Genomic DNA, 17205 nt, shown 5'->3' with positions numbered 1-17205 from the left:
TTACTTTTTCACCAAAACATTCTTCACTTTGCGCTTCTTTTGTAACTTCCCCAATAATTCATCTTTTCCAGCTATAAACTCATCCACCTTCGCCGTGAAAACGTCTCTGTTGATGTTTATGTCAGCTAGTACAAGGGTCGCCACCAACTCGACTACCAAGTACCGTCGATTTCTCTTCCTCTCCAAGTCTGGATGCTCAAAAGGTTCACCCTCATAATCAGCATATATATCATACAGAATATCCCTGATTCTGTTATGTTAGGAAGGGGTATTTGGCGCCTGAACGGGATTTTTCGAAGCTCAAAGCTAGTAATCTTGTATCCCCTGTTGACGGTTCTAGGATCCAAATAATCGCTAATCGCTGATGCCTGCAATGAAAGCACATAAAATTAAATAAACAATATATTGTTCATCCTATTCGAAAGTGATTTATTGGCATCGGACTTACAACAAGACGAGCAACTTTGCACATTTCAGACTGGTCCCAGTTAGGATGAGGTTGGTAGTCAAGGAGATCGACCGTTTGTGCTTTGAAATTTATACATACGCATGCAAAGTGCCCACCAATGTTAACGAGTATGAAGATAAACTCAGCATTCAGGTTGAAAGTTTTATCACAGTCCTGGATGAAGGTATCCCAAATTAGGTACAGCCGATCGTTGATGGCATTGCACTGTGAACCTGGTTCAGGAATATCCAACAGCTGCATGATACACTCCTGTTCACAGAAGTGATTGAGATTACATAATAACCAAGAAAATAATATATGAATTTTAGGCTTTGGGGGGTGTACCATATGACGTAACCCAAAGAAGGTCATCCTAGGAAGTAAGTATTCAGCCGACTCCAAGTGGTTGAGCAACACAGCCCAGGACTCAATCACAACTGGCAATATTACAACCTCAGGAAGAATGGACATGATGTCTAACCGGCGTAGCGCAGCATGCCTATTGAACCAAGATATTGATTCACTGCTGTGAAACTCACGTATAGTAATCAATTTAAAAATTAAATATCGTAATTAATTTCACACGTTATAACAATTGGAGAGATACTAACGATTTTCAAAGGTGTGGTCATCTAAGAAGCAATAGTCCACCGCATGCTTTCGATACGATCTAACACCCCTGACCAAAGTTTGATTGTTCTGTATGAAGGTGGAGACAACAAGAGTCTGAGTACTAGTAGCCCCACAAACGAGTGAGCAACCCAGACCATCTCCCCCCCCCCCCCTCCCCTCACCCCCGCCCCGAGGGCGGCTCCTTACAGCTGACATGGGTTGGCTTCCTGAAGACTGCACAGCTGCAGGTATGACCACAGGGCTTCTTTCCACATGTATGGCTACAGGTTTGACCACGGGGCTTCCTTCTACACGGTTAGGGAGTGGGTTTGAGGTACGAGGCCGCTTACTGTAAGTAATCTCTTCCTCATCGTCCAGATTCCGCTTCTATGCAGCATTCGAGCCCGAATTCAGTATTTGAGCATGCTTTACCTTGAATTGAGATATCATTTGCCGAACGTCTTCCCTTACTTTGTTAACGTCACTCAGGACCAGGATCGACACAACTTCAGCCCGGATGAGGTTGATAACATCCCTCTCCCCTAGGGCACAGTCAAAAGGTTTCCCACAGAAAAGCAACATATGTATCATCATGTAAAGCCCGCAGTCAAACCTCGAATAACCCCTACCTTGCCATTTAAATTCTACATTGACAAAATTAAACTCACTGACCTTTGAAACTTTGGCAATCCCTTTAGACTCCAGAAACTTGCCCATTAAGTCACACTGTAAAGGTATTTAAAAAAATAGTCAATTTAAATACAACATTTACATTTCCAGAATACATATACACTAAAGGTAATTTATGAATGTTGTTTATAGTTATTACCGCAATACGCGCAATTCCAAAATATGGAAGCTTTTCAAAATCATCATCGTAAGAACGGTTGTCCAGATACTCTATCTGCTCGGATGCGAAGTTTATGCAAGCACAGATGTAATGATCATTATTGCCAGATAATACCGGGATGAAGACCTAGAGCATGTGAGAACAAACCCATAACAGTTACACTTCACAATATTTCACATTTACACTTTGCATATGATCACATTTACACTTTCCATAATATAACGTTTACACTATCTATATCATCACATTTACACTTTCTATATAGTGACATTTACACTTTCTATTTTAATCACATTTACACTTCATAATATTTCACATTTACACTTTGCATAGGATCACATTTACACTATCTATATCATCACATTTACACTTTCTATATAGTGACATTTGCACATTCAATTTTAATCACATTTTTTTTTTGGTAAAAAGGTAAACTTATATTAATCAGATAACCAAGATACAAGCGTTCTTAGATCAACTAGCTAACAAATCTATCTCACTGTTCAACATTTTTTAACTCCCACACTATAAGGAGAATCACACACATTACATTACAAAGAAGCTATTTTTATCAAATCTAGCAATAAGGAACTCTGGACGCAAGAGGACATTTTCGGTTCTGCAATGGTTTCTGCTCCACCAGATGGAATATATGAGAGCTAGCAGCAGCATTGCAGCTTGATGTTGGATCTTCTGTGAAAGGAAACTCTGGCTGTTCCACCAAGCAAACCAGTCCTGACTGGGTAGATGGCACCCCAGTCTAGAGGACAAGATTTGAAGGCATCTCGTACTATATTCACACGCAATAAACAAATGGGCGTGTGTCTCAGGAGCATTAGCACATAAAACGCAGGAATCATCCAAGACAATTCCCATTCTTTTCAGTCGCTCTCTGGTTAATAGTCTGCCCTGCATCACCAGCCACCCTATAAAACTGATCTTGGGAAGGGCACCTGAATCCCAAACAAATTTTGCCCAAGGTACATTCATACAAGGGGAGCCAAGCCAGTCATAGCCACTTCGAATGGTGTAAACCTGCTGATTCTGTAGCCACCACTCTCCCACATATCCTGCTTTAATAACATCTCTGATCCTACAAAGCTTCCTCCAAGCCCAACTGCCATTGTTTTTAGGTTGATAGTTATGCCAGTCACCTCTCTTGATATAAATAGAATGAACCCATTTCACCCAAAGGTGATCTTTTTTCTGAGCTAGCCACCAGATGTATTTACCTAAGGCAGCCTTGTTCCAACGAATAATATCAGTTACCCCCAAGCCACCATGTTTCTTAGTCTGGCAAATCTGATCCCATGAAACCAAAATGCTTCCCTTATCATTATCAAGCCTAGTCCATAAAAAATTCCTGCAAATCTGAGTTATTTTCTTCAGAATGGAGCTGGGTAATATAAAAATGTGTGCCCAATAATTGTGTAGAGTGGCCAGTACAGATTTGATGAGTACTAATCTCCTAGCATAGCTCAACTTCCTACTGCCAATACTTCTAATTCTGATGACTACCCTTTCAACCAAACAGTTACACTCCAACACAGATAATTTCTTAGAGGAAATAGGTATACCCAAGTAATTGAAGGGGAGAAATCCATGTTTCATGCCTGAGTACTTGATAATGTCAGTCAGTACCAAATTGTCAACCCCATTACTATAAATGCTAGACTTTCCTTTGTTCATTTCCAACCCAGAGGCTCTAGAGAAAGATTGGAAGGCCCTTAGCAACCCTATAATGGAGGTTCTATCTCCTCTACAAAACAATAGCAAATCATCAGCAAAAGCCAAATGATTGAGCTTGATTCTGCCACAAAGAGGATGGTACTTAAACTTAGTATACTCTTGGATTTTGTCAAGAATCCTGCTCAAATATTCCATGCAAATAACAAAAATGAGAGGAGAGAGGGGATCCCCTTGCCTCAGACTCCTCTTCCCATGGAAAAACCCAAAATTTTCCCCATTAAGTGCCAAAGTATAGGAGGGAGTAGTCACACACTCAAGGATCAACTTAGTAAATATAGGAGTAAAGTTTAGAGAGCTCAGCATATTACTCACAAAGCTCCATTCAATGGAGTCATAAGCTTTTTGGAGGTCTATTTTCATAATTACCCTTGGAGACACAGCATTCCTGTTGTATAATTTCACCAGGTCTTGACATATAAGTATGTTCTCTACAATATCTCTTCCCTTAACAAAAGCGCTCTGAGAGGGGCTAATTATGTCTGGCAAGATCATGCTCAGTCTGTTGCAGAGAACCTTACTAATACACTTCTAAATAGAATTACAACAAGCAATGGGTCTGAACTGGGTCACATCTTGAGGAAGCTCAACTTTGGGAATCAAGGTAATAAGGGTAGCATTGACTTGTTTGAGTAGTTTACCTGAGGTAAAGAAATTATTCACAGCCTTAATGACACTCTCCCCGGTAATTTCCCAAGTGTCCTTGTAGAATTGGCTATTAAAACCATCAGGACCAGGAGCTTTGTTGCCACCAATGTCAAACATAGCCTTTCTGATCTCATCAGCAGAAACCTCAGCATTTAATATTTCATGATGTGAAGCATTCAAAATAGGGCCAGTAGCAATGACTGATTCACATACAGCATCCACAGAATTACTGCTGCCTAGCAAGCCATTATAGTACTCAATTAAGGCTTGCTGTATATCAGAACTTTCAGTGCACAGCTTCCCCCCTTGGTCTTTAATTTGAATAAATTTATTCTGAGCCCTTCTATGTTTCAACTGAGAATGAAAATAATGAGTATTATCATCCCCCTTAGCAGTCCAGTCCACTTTAGCCTTCTGCTCCAGGAACATATACCATGCAGCTTTCAAATGCAAGAGTTCATCAGCCAAAATTTTAGCAGCACCCACCATACCAGGATCCATGGGGTTAGAAATAAGATCTTCCTGCATTTTGCGGAGATCCAATTTAGCAACTTTCACCTTGTTTTCAATATCCCCCAGAGCACCTTTGTTCAGCCTCTTAAGACCATGCTTCAAATGTTTCAGCTTACAAACATGTTGAAACATCTGGGTCCCCCTAAACTCTTTATGCCAACCCTCACTAACCACCTGATGAAAATTGGGATCCAGCCTCCACATATTAAAATATTTGAAATGAGGTTTTCTAGTGATTGGCTTACCAAAGGGATAGACTACACATGGACAACGATCAAAATATCCCTCAGGCATAAAATAAGCATAGGCCTCAGGGAACATACTCATCCAATCATCATTAATTAAGCACCTATCAATTCTGCTATACACCAAAGTCTCCAGGTCTTGTTTGTTGTTCCATGTGAAAAATGAACCAATTGCCTTGATATCAACTAACTCACAGCAATGTAAGCAATCTTGAAATGGTTTAATGTCAGCTAGAGTCACCTCAGCTCCCCCCAGTCTTTCATTAGGAAAAAGGAGATTATTAAAGTCTCCACCAACCATCCAAGGCCCCTGATGCATATTCTTATACCTCTGCAAACTTTGCCATAAATCAACCCTCTCTGCAGGTTTATTGTAGCCATAAACAAGAGTGAACCTAAACACAAGCTAATTCCCTCTGATAGTAATCTGAGCATGAATGGTCTGAGAAGTGATATCCAGAATATCCACATCCAAGAGTCCAGAGTTCCACAAAAGCCAAATTCTCCCACCAGTAGCAAAAGAGTTATTAGTACAGATAGACCAATCACTACAAATAGCATTCCTAACTTTATTCCAATGAACTGACTTAACTTTAGTCTCTACTAAACCAAATAGCCCCAAATTATTGTTGTGTAAGAACCACTTTATTTCTTTTTGTTTATTCAGGCTATTAAGTCCTCTAATGTTCCAAAAGCCCAAGTTAACCATTTTTTCAATCACCCCACCTAGGCCATTCCCAGTCCCTTTCTTCCTCAATTGGGTGTTCCTAATAGTAGCCATGTTTAGAGCATCCAAGAATGTGTTACCTCGATGCACAGATGGACCACTTCCATCCTGACTCATAACTCGAGTGATGATTCCAGCAGGAGTTTGTATAACAGCCACCCTAGGCCCTGCAGGGGTAGCAGGAACACTAGGGGCTTTACCCTTATCCAATCCCTACACCACACCAGGTTGAACAGCCTTCTTTTGCCACACATGCTTAACTTTCTTAATCTCTTTCTTCTTTCTACATTGATCCTTACTATGCCCAATGCCCTGGCACTGAGTACATTTAACAGGGACCCAGTCATATTCAACCTTGATATCATGTGTTTTGCCCTTCTCATCCTTAAATTGAAGAGTAGCTGGAAAGGATTGGTCTACTTGAACATCAACTAACATTCTAGCATATCCCAGGAAAGTCTTATGCATAGTGGCTTCATCACAACGGACGAAATCCCCAATGAGACCACTACTCTTTTTCAGACTAGCAACTCCCCAGAATTTAAGATCCAAACCAGTCAACTTCACCCAAATAGGAACAGTTTGAACAGAAGTTTTAATCAAATCCACCTCTGGCGACCACTCATTGATGATAACAGGTTAATTATCAAACATAAAATGCCCAATTTTCACCACTTCTTTCATTTTTTCCACAGTTTTAAACCTAACAATGAATATTCCATTCGGCATAAAGGAGATCTTATCAACATCATAATCCTTCCATATGCGCTTAAGATAACCAGAAACCACGTTCCATGGTGGATTAGTCCATATGATATACCCATACAGAGAAGAGGACCAATAGTTGATCTCAGGGAGCACATCAGCATCAGTTAATTGAAGAGTAACCTTACCAGGAAAAGTCGAAGGCTGAGGAGAAGGCGTTGTCTTCTTCCTTCGAATAACCTCCGTCCAAGCCCCAGGATGTTCCTCAACAAAATCCCCTTCTTCCGGTATGGGAAGCATCGTCTGAGAGAGGTCCAACGGTGCAATCTGGACTTCCTCCTCTTCAGAGACATCTTCCACCACGATTTCATCCTCCAAAGATTCCAAGACTTCATACCTAATCTTCGATGCAGATCCTGATGAACGTATATTTGAATTCGTATTTTTAGTATTTTTTGAATTTTTCCTAGTCTTAGCCATCGATGCGTGAAATTAGGGTTTATTAGAAGAAATTGATTAGATTTTTTTTTTTTTTTATAATCACATTTACACTTCATAATATTTCACATTTACACTTTGCATAGGATCACATTTACACTATCTATATCATCACATTTACACTTTACATAATATCACATTTACACTATCCATATCATCACATTTACACTTTCTATATAATCCCATTTACAATTTCATTATAATCACATTTACACTTTCATTAGAATCACATTTACACTTTCTATATCATCACAATTCCACTTTCTAGTTAATCACATTTACACTTTCATTATAATCATATTTACACTTTCCATATGCTAACATTTACACTTCCAATTTGATAACATTTACACTTTCCAATTTGACCATATGTATACTTTCAATGACCCTCTACACTTCCATCTGTTATAATTACAATTACCATATCAGAATCAAGTTGAAATGGAGACACACAGGATTGAATCCAAGCATCCCACCCAGACCAGATCTCATCTGTTTTGTCAAGAACTATTCTCTTCTTCTTGGCTTTCCAAATATCCACGGCAGCACTCTGTTCAAACGAAGGGCAGCGCTATTAAACTTAGATACTTACGTTTCAATTAAAGTGAAAACTATACAAATGGGATTAAGTGAGGATAGGAAAATACGGTGTGACTAAGCCCGAAGAAACAACGAGAGGATGCAACTGGTGCAGTTTGGTCATACATCATCTTATTGATTAGTAAGCACCAACAATCAATTACAGAAGACATAACTTTCTGTCCAGGTTCGAGGGTTAACATATCTTCCCGTGACACGAAAAAAAATTCTGATAATACTGCCAATTGTTCCCTATAAAAAAAACTCTTTATTAGGCAAAAATGTATACGACGACTTATACACAGCTTCAGAATGGTCCCAGTATTACTATGTTTGACATCGAAGTTAATGGACTCACCCTTTCAAAAAAGGTTCTGATTTGTTAAAGATGTAGTCCAGGACATCTTTCCTCACACTAAAAACATTGCTGAATAAATTCTTATTACATTGCAGGTCTTCCGTAATAAAGTTCTACTCGGGCATGGGTACCCCACAATCAATGGTACAACCAAGATTCTCGGGGACCACATCCTTGCACTACAGGTGCTCAGCTGAATGAAATAGGAAGGGGTGGTGGTCCAGGTTAGTCTGGGGGACATATATTTCACGACCAGCCGCAGGAACTGCTGGTTTAGAAGGGCCTCCCGTATCAGTCGTTCCAAAATGCTCACCTGGAACCCCCTGAAATGTCTCATTTAGCTCTGCAGTAGAATAAAAAGTCAACTAAAATTCAGGTAACTTAAATTCAGAAGAGGGTGCTTCAACAACCACCTTATCTGCTCCCTCTACAACATCCATAGCCACAACCTCATTCTGAAACCAGCCGGGACAAGTTGGTTGCGCAGGGGGGCCTTGTTCTTGCTCGTTGACCATGCCACAACCGATCTCCGACTCTTGTCGAGCTGCATCTTTTAGGTCTGCGGTCAAAACAACGGTCGACTCAACCCCCAGAAACTTCGTTTCACTGAAGATGGCTTGGTCAACAGGCAGGTCCGCTCCCCGGACACCGCTAACATCCACAGCCTCACCAGGCGCTGCTCCATTCACTGGTGATTCAGGTTCATAGGGAGGCCCCTGTTCTTGCGAGTCATCATTATCCCCTACTTGAGACGGCTCCATATCCGTACCCTGCACAAACTCATCCTGAGCTCTCTGTGCACATCCCTCAGTACCTTCACCGTCACCAATATCTGACAATCCTTGCAGCGCGTTCTCAATATCTGAAGTCGAAATAAATTTCAACTGAACTGAAGATGAACCATCTTCAGTTGACTGCACTACCACATCCTCATCCACTTTATCTGCTACTTCTAAATCATCCTTCTCAACATCATGTTCAGCCACCTCAGGGGGGCCACTAGTAACAGGCACTTCCCCTTCACCACTTTTCTGCTACCCATTTAATGAGGACTTCATGAAAGCTTCCGAAACTTCAGTCGGGCTATAAATTGTCTCTAACATCTGATGATCCGTTAATTGAGAATAGTCGGTTTCGTCTCCCCGCACTCCTCTTCCTCTCGTCGACAGGCTTCAGTCAGTTAAGCGGTGTTATAAAAATCAACGGTCTCCATAATCTGCGACACCACCCCATCATATAGATGTCAACCAAATCAGCATCTTCTGCAAGTGATACACCCTCTACAGTAGGCGTAAACTCGAATTTTTCAACCTTGTTTTTTTTCTTGGTTGCCTTGGTTTTTTTTCTTAGACACCTTCCCAACATCTGACAATGAAGGATCTTTATCAAGAGATTTCTTCATTTGTGACGCTATACTTTCAACTTCTTTAACATATTTATTCAACTTTGCACCTTCGAAAAAATCTTGCGTCTCTTGTGACGGAACAAGACCAGTTGAAGAAGTAGCCCCTATTGTTAAGTTCTTGATCATTGCCGTTGCATCCGCATACCATGCATAGAAGGCCAAGCGTTCCTTTGAATCTTCAAGTACAACTCGTGTACACCCTGCACTTGGTAACAAAACAGCTTTTAAATCCAGATACACAACATATACCTGCTCAAATATAAATATTAAAAATAACAAAACATGAATTAAACATTTATAACACAACACTTACATCTAAAGCCCTAGCTTTCAACTCATCATCATCTTCAACACCAGGGGGAAGTTCAATCTGAATAAACTTCTTATCAGGTGTTGTACCCGATGTTGAAATCAGGAGAAGCGTAGGGCTTGCCAATGGCGCCTTGGCCGCGCCAGCTATGGCCAACATCGTATTGCCAGTTTCCTTCTCATCAGAGGTCATATTTTGACATTGGGGGTACTTCACCTTAGACAATGTTAGTCGACCCAATGGACCCTTGTCCAGCTCATCCTTTATCCTCTTCGATAAAGTCTTCAGGTCCCAATGCTGAATAAGTGGAAGGTCATCTGGGCAACTCTTACCGCAGAAATCAAACCGTTAATAATAAGTGATCATAAGGAATGGGATACAACCAAGCAAATGTGACTGCACGCTCCGAGACTCGGCTACCGCATTAGCTACACATTCTAAGACGTACGAGCACCAGTCATACTCCGGAATGGCACTCACATCTTCTACCACTTTCAAAAGCTTCATTTCATTACCGTTGTTCAACGTCGGCACAAGGAATGATGAAATGCTAAGCAGCACAAACAGACGGCAGAATTCATCCTCTCCATCTTTAAATGCCTTCGCCTCAATATGGTTGAAGACGTCTCCTAAAGGAATAGAATCAGAATTTGATTTCACTTTGAGTTTTTGCCGCCACATATTTTTTATGCGCTTATATTTTTCATCTTTAGCACCAGGCATATGTCCAGTGGGTACTATTTCCATCTCTCTCTCACCAACAAGTAACATAAAACAGTCATAGACATCATACTTCGTAACCATAAACTTCTTCAACTCCGACGCCCTGAAAACATAAGAACCATCACTGAAAGAGTCGAGAAATTCAGGAACATGTGAAAGCGGGAAAGTTCTGAGTTTAAGATGAAGCAGCCCCCCAAATCCAATCCTTTGTACAGCGGCTCGTTGAGCATTGTTAAGCTTTCTAATAAGCTTGAGAAGCCTATTGGGGCGACACTCCACGGAAATAGTAGGGTTATCTTGTGGTTGTTCTTCATGTTCGAGTTGTTCTTCATCTTGACCCATATGAATCAATTCACCAATTACAGAAGTTATACAGAATATCTATCACACTTAAACAGTTATAGTCTTATCACACTTACACTTCCCCTATATTCACATTTACACTTTTCATTTATTAACATTTACACTCCCAATATATTCACATTTATACTTCAGATTCTTCACATTTACACTTCCCCTATATTCACATTTACACTTCATTTATTCACATTTACACTACCAACTTATTCACATTTACACTTTTTGAATCTTCACATTTACACTTTTCATTTGTTCAGATTTACACTTTTCATTTGTTCACATTTACACTTACAGCTTCCACAAATTTATACTTCAAATTTATACAGATTTACACTTTTCATTTATTCACATTTACACTTTCAGATTCTTCACATTTACACTTTTCATTTGTTCAGATTTACACTTTGGGTTTGATCACATTTACATTTAAAATTTACAGTTATAGTCTTATCAGACTTAGACTTACAATTTATTTAGATTTATACTTTTCATTTTATTACATTTACACTTCCCCTATCGTCACATTTACACTTTGGGTTTCATCACATTCACATTTACACTCCCCATAAACAGTCTCACATTTACACTCCCCATTTGTTTACATTTACACTTATAGACTTACTGATGGTGCGTTGTGGTCACACGCCCAATCAAACACATTTATATTCTCAACAAACAACTAGTTAGTGGTTAAGTCGAGGTCGATCCATGGGACGGTGTGCTTTGGGTTCTAAGTCTATCTATCTCAATTTATGCTATTGTCACAATTGATTTGGGTTTGTAGTTGGTGAGTCTAAACTAATGCAAGCAATAGAGTAAAACAAGCAATAAAATGAAGGATGTAAACAAATGATTAAAAGTTCTAGGATATCATGGGTTCATAGGAAACTCATGGGAGTTGATCATACAAACATGTTCTCAATTATATAGCAAGCACTTATTGCTGTGATGGGATCGAGTTGGTGTATAAGCTTACAATCCCTAAGAAGGTCTAGGTCCTGGAGCCGAATCGATTAGATTGTACAACACCTATAAGTCGACTTAATCCTTCCTATTCAACATTATGCATGGTCTAATGAGGCTCGAGTTGGTTTATATGCTTACAAGCCTAATTGAAAGGATAGGTGATGGATCAAAAAATGCAAGGATTCATAGGCTCGCATTTCATCAAACATAACATGTGCATAAGTTGAAATCACAACAAGCAAGCAAATTAATTATGAAAACATATTAGATTAAGCATAAATCATTCCCCATATTTGTTTCCCCTAATTCCCCATTAATCCTAACTAAAAGACTACTCACTCATTATCATGGGAAACATGTCATTAATGGTGTCAATCATCACAACAAGTATAAACATGATAAGAGAATGAGGAAATAAATAATAAAGAGTAAAGAGATTATACCAAACTTAAGATGATCCAAATAATAAAGCAAAGAATAATAGAAGAAAACTTGATTGATTGATGAAGAGTTGTCAATTCTCCAATAATAACCCAATAGTCTTCAATTACCCAATAATAATAAACTTGAACAATGATTGAGGAAAGATTAATGTGGAATGATTGAGATTAATCTATTCTAATTTACTCCTAATCTAATCTAAGAGAACTTGATTTATTCTAAGGCAACTTGGTTCTCTTGATTATTACAAATGGAGTATATATAGTAGTACATCATTAGGTTAAGCAAGGGTAGATTAGTAAATAGTATTGCTAAGTGTTGAGTAGGGAAATGCAAGTCCCGAAGGAAATGCGCATATCACGTAGCTAGTCCTAACAGGATCCGCTCGGATCAGCTTGGAGCACGGCCGGTCTGTGAAGGAATCCGCTCGAATTGGCATCGGGACGCCCGAATCATAGCGTTCTGAGACACCCGTCTTGGGAGCAAGACGCTCGGATCATGGGGTTCTGAGACGCCCGTCTTGGGAGCAAGACGCTCGGATAACTGGGCAGAGTGCTTCTCTTTTTTAATGTCTAACAATCTGCTCGTCTTGCAGGGGAGACGCTCGTCTTGAGTCTCGGGACGCGCGGATTGACGGACAGCTCGTCTATTTGAGCTCGGATTGTAAAACGGACGTCATTTCCTCATCCGGACACCTATTGGAGTGATTCAAAAGCCTAGACCACTTGATATTTTGACGCCGTTTCATCTAGCATACTTTCAGAGCCAAAGGAGCAACTATTGATTTGATTATGAGCAATTTCTTCTTGTAATGGCTTCCTTCTCGTCTTCCTTGTTTTTAAGCCTATGATCCTTCTATATACTCTTTATTCCTACATCCTTGGTCATCATTCTTGCCTCCTCTTCATACTAGTCCATCCAAGATCGTGAACAACCTTCCCAATATGAACAAGAGACAGAAATTTCGTATCATTATCTTCTTTCCTATAAGACATATACAATGCAATAGGAAAGCAAAATTGGAAGGAATTGACGGATAAAATGGTCATGAAATGCTATATAAGTATGCAAAATGGGTCCAATTAGGGGACTAAATGTGCGCAATTAAGAGTCACATCAATTACACATTTGCACTCCCCATTTGTTTACATTTACACTTACATCATTAACAATTACACTTACAGCGAAAACTCTAACTTTTTAAAACCCTAAAAATTACATTTACATTACCCATCAGTTCAGATTTACACTATCAATTTAATTAGTAATTGATACTTTTTAAAATAAATCTGAGCAACTTAAAATTAAATTCAAGCATGCTAATGAATTAAGATGTTTATGGATAATCAATAGAATAAAAATCAATTAAATTTAAGCATGCTAATAAAATCATAATCTCAAAAATAACAAAATAGAACAATGAAATGATAACAAAGGAATGAAACCCGTATATAACAGTTAAGACTTAAGGAAAATCTACATATTTAAACAATTATAACAAAGAAAGGAGTCAAGAATGATCAAAAGAGTTACCTTCAAAGTGACTGATGAAGAAAATGTGGTAACGAAATGTGGTAAAGAAAAACAGTGAGGAACTAGGACGGTTTGATTGAGAATAAAAGAAGAGCAGAAATAGCTTTGTGGAAATGTGTAATACTCCATATTTTAGTTGGAGTACTCGGTCGAGTACTTGGTTGGTACTCGGTCGAGTGTGTGTTACTCGGCCGAGTGCACTTGACCGAGTAAACCGGTTCAGCGAGTGTGACTGTTTTCATTATGTTTTAACCAAGGGTTTTGTTTATAACTCTTAAGTCATTTCTAAAATCATTTGAACATCTCTAAAACTATTTCTAAACCTAGAGAGAGGGAGAAGAAGAGGATTTGTCGAGCCCTTCATTTGATTGAAGATTTCTCACCGATTTCAACCTAATTCGATTTCCCTGTTTGTAAGTCGATCTCATTCAATTGTTTATACTGTTTTAAAATCGTCGTCTTCGAAAAGTTTGAAAAGAGAGTCCTGTTTATTTGAAGTCTAGTTTATGTATATCAAATTTAGTATCAAATTCCTTATGGTTTGTCCTAGGTGATTTGTTTATGAACATGTCGCTGAAAAGTCCGCGAATTTGATTTGGTTGTGGAAATGATTTGAAACCCTAATTTATATGTCGATTCAATTTTGGGGATTTTTCATACATCATCTTTGTAGAGTATGGATGACAATAGGATTTGGAATTTCTGAAAAATAATGTTTTAAATGCGTTTTATGAATCAATACTTTTTATGCGACGGATTCTGTCAGCTTTTGGAAATCAGTCTGAAAACCCTTGATAAGTTTGGAATTTGAGAAAACTTCATTAGATATAATTTGTAGAGAAAACTCATGGGGTTTCAATCCAATTGGCCTTGCATCGATTCGATTTTTCTGGAATTAGTTATGTATTTTATACCGAGTATGTCATGTGCTGGAAAATCAGGAAAAGTCATGTTTGTTCTTTAAGTTGATATTCTTATTAAGTTATGATGAGTCTAGGTTATATGCATGATTAATTGATTGATTAGGTGGTAATTATACATAATTATGTTATGTAGGTGATGGATATGTGAAGGATCACAATTGATTGCTTGTGTGTGCTTGGATTGCGAAAAGGTAGGGTTTCCCTACTCAGTTTTACTGTTTAATTGAATTTTATTAATGTGGTATTGTGATCGTTGTAATTGTTATAGAGGTTATCTACGGATCTTGTTGTTGGAGTATTGGGGTTGGTGTTGACGTTGTGATGATGATGATGATGGTTCGCGAGGTGCGTCTTCGGCTGAGTGGAGTCACTTGCGGGAGTGGCTTCACGCCCTAGTTTCGCCCTCTGTGGAATCCGCCACAAGAGGGGATGTGCACATTAATGGATAGGATTATCGCTCGTTAATGAGCGGGGCTTAGGTGGGGATTGGCTGCGGTCCCCCACTGGCAGCGAGGATTACCTGTTGCGATGGGTAATCTGGCAGGGCTACACACTTTAGTGTGTAGTCGGTTATTGTGTGAGGACGGGAGATGAAGGTGGATGTTGATCAGCCGGTTACCTTTTTGTACTTGTCATACTTTGATTATTCAGTAACTGACCCCGTTGTTGTTTTATAAAATCTGTGGTGATTCATTCGGGGATGGTGAGCAGATTGTGACAGGTGATGCAGTTCTTTAACTATGGGACAGTTATGGGGAGTTATCACTCGAGTCTATCTTCCACCGTCAAGAGACTTAGCTTTCTTTTCTAGTTGTTTAGCTTTCACAGTTGTATTTTGGTTTTGGATTTTTGGAGCATGTAAACATTAATCAGTTATACTTTAAATTGTGTTTTGGATTGGTAACTTTGATATACTAACCTCGGAAAACCGAGATGGTAACAGTCTCTCATGCTAAGGTAGTCCTTGGTAAGGTACCATGGTATAAGGGTGTGTTACAAAGTGGTATCAGAGCGACGATTCTGGCACCTAAAACTAATGAACCCAATGAACTTAGGGAGTCTAAATAAAATGAGCCCGGGGAGAGTTGTTTGGAGCTACCGCAAAGACTTGGGAGACGTCCCAAAGTCGCATTGAGGCCCTTACGATCTCGAGCCGGTCACATGGAGGAGTCTTGAGAACCGTTGTGTGTTTAAAGTCATGTACGTTGTAATTGTAGCATTGATTTTTGTGAAGTTGTTGGATAAAGTGAGAAAGTAATTTGTGTTGCACTTGTACCTTTAAGTATATGTTGGATGAAGTATATTTTTGGGTTTGAATGGAAGTGATTGGAGTATATGTAATGTGATGTGGGTTATGTTTATATGATCATGGTGATGTTAATGTTTGGTTTATTGGTAGTAGCATGTGATTAAGGTCATGCATCTATACATATGAATGTTGCGCTTAATATACATATGGGTATGATAAAATTTCACCTATGTACTGGTTTTTAGAAGCATTGAGTTGTTATTGTTTGCTTTATTCATGTTCAAGTTGTTTTGTTAAGAAAAATTGATTTGTATGAAAACCAATTACGGAAGGGTTGTATTAAAACTGTCATAAGTCGAGTTCTAGAAATGATATTACTGTAATTCCAATTGGAGTGATAGCTTGTCCTCTAACAATTCTAACGATAGGTCACACGCCCAAAATGACCAAGTAACGAGTGAGATATGACAATTTTACGAAAACTGGACGTTGCTGAGAACTGTGCCGATACTCGACCTAGTAGGCCTTACTCGGCCGAGTATATTTCATACTCGACCGAGTAGCCTACATTCGGCTGAGCAATCTTTCTGTCATAATCCTGTTCAGCTTCTGGAGTCGTGAACTCGGCCGAGTAGTCTTATTACTCGACCGAGTGTCCTGTACTCGGTGGAGTACGTCATGTACTCGACCGAGTATGTCTTATGTGACCGAATCTTATGACCATTTGTAATACGTGATGTTAATTTTGTTAATTTGTGTTTGGTAAACGCTTGATTAAGTACATGGGGAAGACAAGTACAGTAGTATAAAGGATTGCAAGAATAAGGACTGAAAGATGATTTATTTCTCAGATTTTACCTCTTAATTGTTTTGGCTTCCATTTTATACGTGGTTAAGATATGTTAACTAAATTTTTATATGTGTTAGTCTCGTGTGTTAGATTTCATTTGCCGCTGGTCTCATGCCTATACGAGTTACGGATTAAGAGAAATAAATATTTTAGTAAGCAGTGGTCAGAATGTTACTAGAAAGTGCTAATTTCGACCAACCAATTTGTAAAATTTACCATTTGATATGTGTACATGATTTTTGAGTGATTCTAACTCTCCCCATTCCATGACTCTCTGTATTTTCTAAAAAGTCTAAAAACTCATGTATTCGTTAAGTTGTTATTTATTGGTGATTCTGGAAGTTATAGCATGCTTTATAGTGCCTGTGAATTAGTGTCTGATGACAAGTTTCTAATAAAGGTTATACTATGAATTTCGAAGTCTTAGTTTCTATGTTTTGGCAACATATTTAGGTGACATTAGAAGTAGCTTAACTTATAAGCCTATGTGGAATAAGTGATGACATTGAAAGATTA

The 17205-nt window shown here is 38.9% G+C and overlaps 1 protein-coding gene across 1 annotated transcript; it reads right to left on the bottom strand.

Annotated features, from left to right (window-relative positions):
- On the bottom strand, positions 1-5381 carry LOC141617901 (uncharacterized). Its single transcript, XM_074435033.1, has 8 exons — positions 4298-5381; positions 2466-4138; positions 1890-2036; positions 1493-1786; positions 1268-1447; positions 548-718; positions 236-368; positions 1-188 (listed from the first exon to the last, which is right to left on the bottom strand). The coding sequence occupies exons 1-8, from the start codon at positions 5379-5381 to the stop codon at positions 1-3; spliced, it is 3870 nt and encodes a 1289-aa protein (XP_074291134.1).
- Between the last annotated feature and the right edge of the window lie 11824 nt (positions 5382-17205).

The sequence above is a fragment of the Silene latifolia genome, chromosome X, assembly GCF_048544455.1.
Source record: "Silene latifolia isolate original U9 population chromosome X, ASM4854445v1, whole genome shotgun sequence".
Lineage (NCBI taxonomy): Eukaryota > Viridiplantae > Streptophyta > Magnoliopsida > Caryophyllales > Caryophyllaceae > Silene > Silene latifolia.
The sequence above is the reverse complement of the archived record's forward strand: the minus strand, read 5'-3'. Positions and strand labels throughout refer to the sequence as shown.